The sequence below is a fragment of the Convolutriloba macropyga genome, chromosome 1 (assembly GCF_964194025.1).
Source record: "Convolutriloba macropyga chromosome 1, txConMacr16.3, whole genome shotgun sequence".
NCBI lineage: Eukaryota > Metazoa > Xenacoelomorpha > Acoela > Convolutidae > Convolutriloba > Convolutriloba macropyga.
Genome location: NC_134468.1, coordinates 19,655,707 through 19,665,511, shown reverse-complemented (window position 1 = coordinate 19,665,511; position 9,805 = coordinate 19,655,707). Strand labels below are relative to the sequence as shown.

At 34.1% G+C, this 9,805-nt stretch overlaps 1 protein-coding gene across 2 annotated transcripts; it reads left to right on the top strand.

Annotated features, from left to right (window-relative positions):
* Positions 1-3,624: 3,624 nt before the first annotated feature.
* LOC142346663 (uncharacterized) lies at positions 3,625-8,058 on the top strand. Of its 2 annotated transcripts, XM_075398879.1 has the most exons (4): positions 3,625-3,661; positions 4,083-4,100; positions 4,377-4,648; positions 7,470-8,057. In XM_075398879.1, exons 3-4 carry the CDS (start codon positions 4,412-4,414, stop codon positions 7,914-7,916), a joined length of 684 nt encoding a protein of 227 aa, XP_075254994.1. In that variant the 5' UTR covers positions 3,625-3,661; positions 4,083-4,100; positions 4,377-4,411; the 3' UTR covers positions 7,917-8,057. The 2 variants fall into 2 exon arrangements, with proteins under 2 accessions (XP_075254994.1, XP_075254995.1); XM_075398880.1 differs by lacking the exons at positions 3,625-3,661; positions 4,083-4,100 and having other exon boundaries at positions 7,470-8,058.
* The last annotated feature ends 1,747 nt before the right edge of the window (positions 8,059-9,805 follow it).

Genomic DNA, 9,805 nt, shown 5'->3' with positions numbered 1-9,805 from the left:
GTTTGTTTTTTATGTTAATTACGGACAAAACTGTTTATTCATGGCTCCTTTAATGACATCTCGCATTTACATATTAATGTGGCTAAATAAATATGTGGCAGCTATAGTTTGTTTTTAGAGAAACTAAGAGTTTTTATGGCTTTGAGATAAAGTTTCTTGTGTTTTGACTTCAATTGTTATTCTCTTTGTAGCCTGATTACCAAGTCTAACTATTCAAAGCTCCAAATGGCTACCTCAAAAGTTTTAAGTGAACCCGTACCAATTGGTTGTTAACTAATTTCTCTTATGTCACTGAAGGTATTTCTTTTAGGGAAATTTCAGTGATAATTTGGATTTGTCATATTTTTTTAAATTAATTTAGACAACTTATTACTTATTCTCAGTAAATACAAGTCACACCTTCTTCCCTATAGAATGCAAAATAATTTTGTGGAGGATCGTTTTAACCGAACTTTTTCTTGCTTTTGATAATACGAGTTTTCATACAAAATTTTGTGATTTTTGTGAATAATTGCTCATTTTTCCTGTTGTTTTTATTTTTTTTGTTAAACTGCCACATTAATTAACAATCTATTTGAAAAAAAACTCTAAAAAAGTTGGAACCGAATATATTTATTGTTTTCCTAACATATGGCTTAAAGGGCTGCGACACCGTTCTCTTGCAGAGTTTGGTAGAGTTTTTTCCCTAAGTTTGTTGTTAATTTTTGTTGTCCTATGCGAAATATTGGGTAATTAAAGTTCTCAGTGGCCAACTTAAAAACAAAATGAACTTAATAAACGATATCGGTATATAGCTAATGGTTTTATTGACTTTCAAAGTAAGTTTCCAAAAAAAAAGAGGAATAGTATTCTACAAATTATGCTTTACGTCCCGGCTTTAGTTTTATTTCGTATTTTACAGTGTTGTACGATTTTTGTAACTTAGTCATTTTAATGAGAGGTTTTTTAAATATTTTGCTGAAAAAAAAACAACATTTTTCTGTTGTTCAAAGACTTTGACCGATGTCTTCGAGGCTTAGACAATTTGTTTCAAAAGCGTTTTGTGAAATTTTGAAAACTTTCAATTTTTGTGGTTCTTATTGCTGTCATTTTGCAATGGTCGTTTCATAAAAAAGACTTTATGACGATCAAAGGAGACGCAAATAAAGATTTTCGTTTTCTCCCGATTAATATTTCATAAATTTAATGGCTTCAACACTGTGGTTTCAAAGTTATCTGTGAAATTCTTTTATTTCAGCTATCATATAATGTTATTTTGTAGCCTTATGGTTCAGTCTCACTAATAACAGGTCTCACAAATAGTTTTACAACAACTTACAAGATAAATTGTCTACTCTATGAGTCCAAAGCTAATATGGGCTATGACTTTTGAAGTTGTTTGTTTTTTAAAAAAAGGCAATAGATTTTTAAGAGTTGCCAATCTTATTTCTGTTAACTTGCAGCTTAGTATCTCGATAGACAAGTCATATGCTTTATCTATTGAACTACAATTTAGTCTTTATAACGGTTTTGTTTTCCTCAAACCGTCTTTTTTTCTGGTACAACCAGTTTTCATAAAATATTCGTGATTTTTGCATCTTCGCCCATTTTTTAATGTTTTTGTTTTCTTTTTATAGTATCACACTAATGGGCGCCATTTGAATTACAAAAATTGATTTTTGAAAAACAGTAATCGAAATTTTTTTACTGTTTTTAAAGAACAGTTTAAAGTTTAATTGGCTGGGTTATCGTTTTCGTGCAATTTTTTCGTGCTAGTTTTTCCTTTTTGCCTGTATTGGTCGTTGTTTTTGTAGTCGTATGACATATCTTGGATAATGAAAGCTCCCAATAGCTCTCTATGGAGGTATAAAAGAAGCTCTCATTGCTTTCAATTGAAGCATAATGTTTCTAATCAGTTTAAATGTTGTTCTTTTCAAAAAAGCAATGTTCTATTAACTTTTGCCTTTTTGCTCATTTATTGTCGATATGATACGAAGTGGCATTGAGCAAAAGTCCCATGTTTTTTCTAATAAAGTACAGATTAATCTTCTCAGTTTAAGTTTTATCTGATGAAATTTGGATTTGTTTATTAATGGTTTTCAAAAAACAGACAACGAGTTTTGATCGTAATTAATATTTGTAACTATTTGATTTTTATTGCCGTCTTTTCTGGTTGTCATATTATGGTATTCACAAGTCTCATAAGCCCTATAATGTAGATTGTTTTATTCATTTGGGAGTTTGTTGAACGGTATGTTGATTTGTTAACTTTTTTTTATCTCTTCCTGATTTGGTAGACATTAAGTGAAAAGAGTAGATGAGCGGAGTCGGAACTTAATGTGCAAACGAACATAACCGAGCCTCCTTTTCTCTGCATAAAGTTCTATCTTTTTTCATTCAATTGTTTTATTTTCCAAGAAATTCTGCTTCAAACGATTTTTTTTAAAAGATACGTAACTGAAGTTTTATCGTAACAGTCGCGCGATCAAATTGTCATTGTTAAATTATCATCCTACAACTGATGATTAGTGAAAGTAAAAAAATTCATGCTTTTCAAAAATTGTTGAAATGCTCTCATTTACCATGATGCCTTTTTAGTTTTTAATCTAAAACTTGTTTAAATTTTTCTGGAATTGCTTAATTTCGCTCTCATCATATTTAACCACTATTTTAAGACACATGTTTGGAATTCTTTTCGGGGAAAATTTAAAACAGGGCCTGTTATATATGTATGGGACGCTATTTTTCTAGTATGTCGTTTTCATGCTTTTTTCTCATGGTTTTTACTTCTTAATTCAATTTATTTGTGCTCGGGTTCAAAAATGTTAAACTCTCTCTCAATGTAGACATCTAGTTACTTACATTGACACCTATTTATAAACATTTAAATTTCTATAATTTATTGTTTGAGGCTCTCTTTTTTTGTTTTTTGTCAAAGCATTTGATTCATTGATGCCGGTCATTATGCGCGTATCATCTACAAATTGATCATTTGTAGTTTTCATCCGTTTATGTGTAACATCTTTGCTGTTTATATAAGTTCCCAAAAGTTAAGACTCATAGGATTTTCGTGATGCGTTTGTTGCAGTTTGCAAGCGTTGTTTTTACTGACCGGTATTTATTGAATCTCAATGGGCAAAACGACGCTAAACAGTACATTATACGCCCATCAGGCAATCATTGCAATCGATAGTTTAAGTATAATTTGAGAAGAATAGCGACTATTTGTCTCGGAGTGATCAAAATTCGGATTTCAAACATTTTATTCCATGGTAATACTTGCCAGTTTTGGGGATTTCACGTCTTGAAGTCCTTCAATTAAAGGTTTTACGGATTTTAACTTGTTTACGTAAAGCTTTTCGAATGTCAATATTCAACAATAAAATAGTCCCACGGGCGACAGATTAATCGATAAGAAATTTTTGATGGTTTAGAATTAGTTGGATTGCAAATAGTTGTTTGTCAAGCCCTATTTACAGAACTAAGCTAACGTTGTAAGTTTGCGTTGGCATATGCTTATTCAGTTGAGCCGAAACGTAAGCTGAATCACCAATTTTTCAGCTGACTGTTCTATTTTGGCTAGCAGTGGTTCATTCTATTCTTGCGTCGAATTTTGAATTCGATCATTTTTAGACTGATCTGTTTGAAGCAACGGTTGTTGTTTTCGCAGCGACATATATAGTCTGTCCCATAAAGTTGAAATAAGGGAACGTTCGAAAACGTCAAAAACAGGCAAGTGAGCATCAAATTGGTCATTTGAATGTCAACGTTTTTTCCATTAAGCTTCTATTCATCAATTTTTTCAACATGTTTTAAATTTGAAATTTGACCTTTGAACTCCAACCTGTGGCTTTTGAAACGTTCGCTTATTTCAACTTTGTGGGACACGCTATATATAGTCTGTCCCATAAAGTTGAAATAAGCGAACGTTCGAAAAACGCCAAAAACGTGCAATTGAGCATCAATGTGGTCATTTGGATGTCAACGTTTTTTCCATTCAGCCTTCATTCATCACTTTTTTCTACATGTTTTTAAATTTGAACTTTGACCTTTGAACTCTAACCTGTGGCTTTTGAAACGTTCGCTTATTTCAACTTTATGGGACGCGCTATACAACAGTGGTGACCGAAGAACTCTTGCAAAACTCTTTAATCAATCTTGCCATTAAGAGGACATGTTTTTTTACATATTTCACAATTCTCGATTTATCCACATAACTATAAGAAATTTTTGTTGTTGATTATGTCGTAGAGGCGTTGAGATCTTTCTAACTGATTCAAATCACGCCATTACGCAAGAATTTGAGCCCACTTACGAACGAGATTTTTGCAAGATAATTTATGTACATCGTCAATTCATTTAAAATGCTACAGCTAGTCATTCAAGAATTTTGCAAGATTTGAACCGGCTCTAACCAAAAATCTAACCAAAAATGGAAAAACTGGCCGAAATCACTCATCGAGGTGACCAAAAGGAGATGAAAGCATCGCCTAGTCTGGGAGTTGTGCGTCTGGACTACGACTACCCACCAGCGCCAGGAGACATAGACTCTGCGGAGACATTTGGCTACAACGTCTACTACAGAGTGGTGCCTGGACTCACATTCGACATGTGCCAGGCGGGGGAGCTGGAGGGAGATGTCAAATCTCGCTTCATTGAAGCGATTGAGGTATATCTGTTTCATATTCTCCCCTCAGGTCCACTAATACCGCCTCTTATCTTGCCATACTACCCAATACCAACAAAAATACTCATTATTTAGTTCACACTTTCATTAAATATACAGGGTATTATTGTTCCGACCCTCTTGAGGGGGGAGGAACTATATACTCAACTGGGTTTTTTTTTGTTCCGTGAATTTTCGCCGATCAATATATTCATCGTAGAGAGTTGAGACTGGTATCATTAGAAAGCTCGTCCAGCGTAGAATATGGAATTAAAAAGATTTTTTAAATTTTCGTTTTCTGCAGGGAGTTATCGAGGCTTAAACTTCTGAGAAAAAAAGAGTGAATTCACGTTGTTTTTATTCACATTTTCCGGAATTTTTGCCTAAATTTTCGTCAATTTTGCTAAAATTTGTTATAATTTTTAAGAATAGTGTCGTTGATTTTATTTTTGAAGACGAACAAGCATTTTTGATTGTTTTGATTTAATTTTTTGGTCAAAAAATCTGGATAAAAATTTCAAAATTTAGCCTTTTTCATCAACAACAGCACGAAATAAGCTACTTTAGTCCACTTTGATTAAATTTGCCTACAGTACACCCCCAAACAACACTCATTCAATCTTTGTAGACTCAGAGGGGGGCTATTTCTACTTCAGAGTCCGCAGAGAGTGCCTTGTAGTTAAAACTTTGCCGTTTTTTGCTAACTTTACTCGTTGATTATCAAAAATGCAAAATTTATTTTGAGTTTCAACTCAGAAATTATCTATATCTACAACATTCGAAAAATCAATTGTTCTTAACGGACAATAAGTATTAACAGGGGTAGTTTTGGGCCATTCTTGGACTGTTACAATCCAAAAAAAATCGGGTTGTAATCAGTCGGTCTTTTTTTTTGAAAAAAAAAGACTTTTTTTAATAATAAAGAACAGAACATATCAAATCAAAGCTCAGGAGTGATAGGTCCAACCAATTCGCTCTCTAAACAGCTCCAGGATAAAAATAATTGACTTTTCAATAAGTAATGGCTTAATTAACTTTTCCTCTATTTTTTTCTTAATTTGCTCAACTTCTAGCTTAGTATCAGCAAAGAAAGACTGCTTCTTCTTTCTACTGAGTTAACATTTATTCTCGGTTGCAGTTTTAAGCCTGAAGTTATTGCTTTCTGGCTTTGATACTACAAGATTCCAGATTTTTGTTTGTTTTGATATTTGCCAGTTTTTCACGTTTTCTAATTTTGTCACATTATCACATTATTGACAGTTCCATGTCACCTTATTAGCATTGAGAATAAGACACATAAGATATTAAAATCTTAAAAGATATACATCATCGTTTTAACGGCCTCGACGCCTCTTTCTTGAAGAAATCAATTGAATTTTTTAATTTTGTCTTAACTGTCATTTATACTTTGTCGTTTCGGTCGTATGAAATTTCCTGTATAGTGATAGCTTTCATTGGCTTTTCATGGACAAATAGAAAAACCGATATTCTGATATTAGCAGATAGCTGATGGCTTTTATGACTTTCAAACCCATCGTTTTCCAAAATTAAAAAAAAACTTTTTTAACTTCGCAATTTTGTTCTTTTTATGTTTCTTTTTGTTACCTAATCTCGTTAGTTGATTACAGGTCAAATATGACATTATGGGTGTCAAGGGAATAAAAGGGATTGGTGTCCCAAAATCTTTTTTTTAAAGATTTTGTTATGACCTTACTGGCTTCGACACCGCTTTTTCACAAAAAAAAATTAAATTAATTTGATTTTTGTCATATTTGACGTTCTTTTGTAGATGCAAGAAATATTCTGGATAATTACAGGTCTCGAGGGTTTCTTTTTCATGAAAAAACGGCGATATTTAAATAGCTCTTTTTGTAATTAATGCCTTTCATGACATTGAATGTAATTTTGTTTCGAAAAAAAAATTAAAAGTATTACATAATTTAGCACTTCGTTTTTTTGTCTACTTGTTACCTAGTCTTACTAATGAATACTAGGCCACGTACTACATTATAGCTGTTTGAAGAAGGCGCAATCAAATATATTTTGAGTGCCAAAATTTGGCTTGACGGTTTTGACAGCGTTTTCTGGCAAGTTTCAATTGAAATTTTGTTTGTTCTTTGTTGTTCTTTTTAGCCGCTCTAAAAAATGAATAAGGTCAGGTCCTAATGCCCTTCTATAGAAGCAGTGGTAATCAAAAATTTGTGGTAATTTTAATTGATTCCTAATGGAATTTATTACTTTGAAGTTAACTGTTTCAAAAAAATAAGTTAATTTTTTTACCTACTGTTTTTGTTCTTTTTTGTATAATTGTTACCAAACCATTTTATGGACTGGTTGCATATGTTTTCTGGTGATTTATAAGTTATTTTTGTTTAGTTTTAGGTTTATCCGACGGTATGTTGACTTTGCTATTAAATTTAGTTTTTAAGAGGGACATAAATTTTTTGATGTAATTAATGTTTGTTGTTGTTTGATTTTGCTGTTCGTTTTGACTCGCTTTCTTAATATTGACATATTACAGCAATCTAATGCATCAATTTTTACTCCACTGAGTTATTTGTTTTGGAGGTTATCTTATCGTTCATACAGAATTTTTTGAAAAAGACTTGGGCTTTTTGGGATTGCAAAAAATAATTTTTGGGTTTTTCTATCTGTTCCTCATTTGGTAGACAATTATGCCAAAATTGTGGATGGGCGGGGTCGGAACCTTATGTGCCATTGCACATTACCGAGCCGCCTTGTACTGTTTGATAATTAATCGACCGAAACTACATTTGGGAACATTTGGACTAAACAGTGTCAATGTCTCCATTATGATTTCTAGTGGTTGATCAATGAGAAGAAGGTGTCGTGTATCATCGGAGATTGTGGCTTCATGGCATACTACCAGAAGATAGCTTTGACTGAAGTGCAGAAGACATCACCAGTAGTAATAGCCCTCAGCTCCCTTCTCCAAATACCCGCAATTCTACCTGGAATGTCCCCCTCTGAGGAAATTATGATCCTTACTGCCAACAGGGAGAACCTGTTGAATATGAAACAACTTTTCAAAGATCAGTTTGGAGTTGATTTGTTGCAACCGAGACTGCATGTTGTCGGCTGCGACCATGTTCCTGGCTTCGGGGCGGTTGAGGACGGTGACAAGGTGCGTGTGAAGGAAGTTCAGCCTGGAATTCGAGTGCTGGTTAAAAAGAAGCTGATCGAGTATCCGAATACTAAAGGAATCTATTCCGTTACTTTTCCTTTCCCTCTTTACATTGAACAAATTTAATCGAGTTGTGACCACAAATCTTATCAGGTTCATTGCAGAGTACTCTATAACAACCAACAGCTGGTATATAAACGCGACAGAACTGCAAACTTTCTAGGGCTTCAGTGCAGTGGCTAGCATGCTAGGCCGATGCTATGTACAGGTCATTCAAGCTCTCTTATGCCCAAAAAGTTTGCTGTTTTTTCAGAGGGCTCGGTGCAGTGTTGATAGGTCGTCACTTATAATTCTGGTACACTTGCTGGACCTGACTATATCGCATAATCTTCGAATAAATTTTAAGAGTTGTGTTGCTAAAAATTTTAAATTTCGATCTTGGTATTGCTATTACTCAAGGTATTTTGAAAAAATAATCGGGTTCACTTATATAATTGAACAAAATGATTGCATAAAAACAACGCATATTTTTTATAGGCGAAGTTTTTGACTCGCGTTGAAAATAACAATTTTCAACTGGTTCAACAACTGCAAAAGGGTCATTCAACGGAATTTAGAAAGCAAAAAATTCTTTCATCGAAAACATTCTTTCATCTTTATGAAAACCAATTAAAGCAACCACGTATTGTACTAACGTTTCCATAACTGTATCTTATTTTGCGCACATAAAATCTAAAAATACAAGCACAATTATTAGATTAAACGTATGCCACGAACGAGCTCAGGTGAAATTTCTCGTAGAAGGGAGGTTTAAGATGAAAAAATACTTCTGATGTAATAGACATGAGTACATTATCGGAAGAGAGTCCTCCATAGCCATCATCTTGGAATGCACTGAACTGCCAGCGTACGCAAATGCCATTCGGGAAGAGACTGGGCTTCCTGTTCTAGATGCAATCTCGTGTTGCAACTTCTTCGTCCAGTCATTCCAACAGGACCAGAGATTTGGGAAAGAGGGCTGGCAGGAAGAATGGGACGGACAACAGGCGGAGAACTATTCCTACGGAGATAATGTGCCAGATAACGAGAAAGGCGACATGGTCAACCCACCCGCTAACGGTCAATAAAAACTCCTCCGCAGAAAATCATAGTTAATCAATATTGTATTTCCAAATAATTGAAACCTTTCAAACTGTATTTTCGAGGCACACGTGGAGGTTAATTCTGCCTCCTATTTGGAAATAGAGTATCGCGTATTATCAAGGTCCCAAAAAGTTTATTTATGTGCTAATTAACGTCCGAAAACGTGCTCAAAGTTTTGCTATTACCTTGAGGGCATGAGACTTGTATGTGTCATAACGTTTCTCAGCTCTTGTTGCTTTCATAAAATTTCTATAACGTACACCTACGAGTTTCCGACTGAACTAAAATGTTGCCTCTTTTCTCAAATGAATCGAGAGGGGCGTCAAAAGAAATTCAACCTCTCAAAATAAAGGAGGAAAAGAAATTAACCGAAAAAGCAAAATCTGAAATCTGAACATTTCTTGCGTAAATTTTTCAGAAGTTGCGACACCAAAACAATTATTCTCATCATAGGGTTCGATTATCAGTACTAAAATTTTCTAAAAATTTGAAAAATACAAGGAGTAAAACAAAACGAAGTGAAGAAAAGACGAATATCCAACGCTATTTTTGAAGAAAACAAAACGAGTTGGAAGTCACAAAAATTGATCAAAAGAGGTTGTGTTACCTACTTTGTTCAGCTAGTGTGTACCAAAACAAGCGACAGCACACAAAAAACAAAAACATCATTTTTTGGATCGCCATTTGCGCCACCAGTATGTTATGAAATCCCCCCCTCCATAACAGACCACGTGTCATTACAAAGTAAATTACTGTAAAAATATGGCACGTGCAGCTGGGTGGCGCTAATAGAATTTATCCACTGCTCTGAGGGGCAAAACCGCTACGCTAGAGCTCCTCACCTTCAAGTAATATTCGATTTAAAGACGCCA

Excerpts from the sequence above, each read along its gene's own strand:
- LOC142346663 (XM_075398880.1), top strand. The coding sequence starts at position 4,412 with ATGGAAAAACTGGCCGAAATCACTCATCGAGGTGACCAAAAGGAGATG. Across the intron at positions 4,649-7,469 it reads GCTTCATTGAAGCGATTGAG|TGGTTGATCAATGAGAAGAA; the intron begins GTATATCTGTTT and ends TATGATTTCTAG.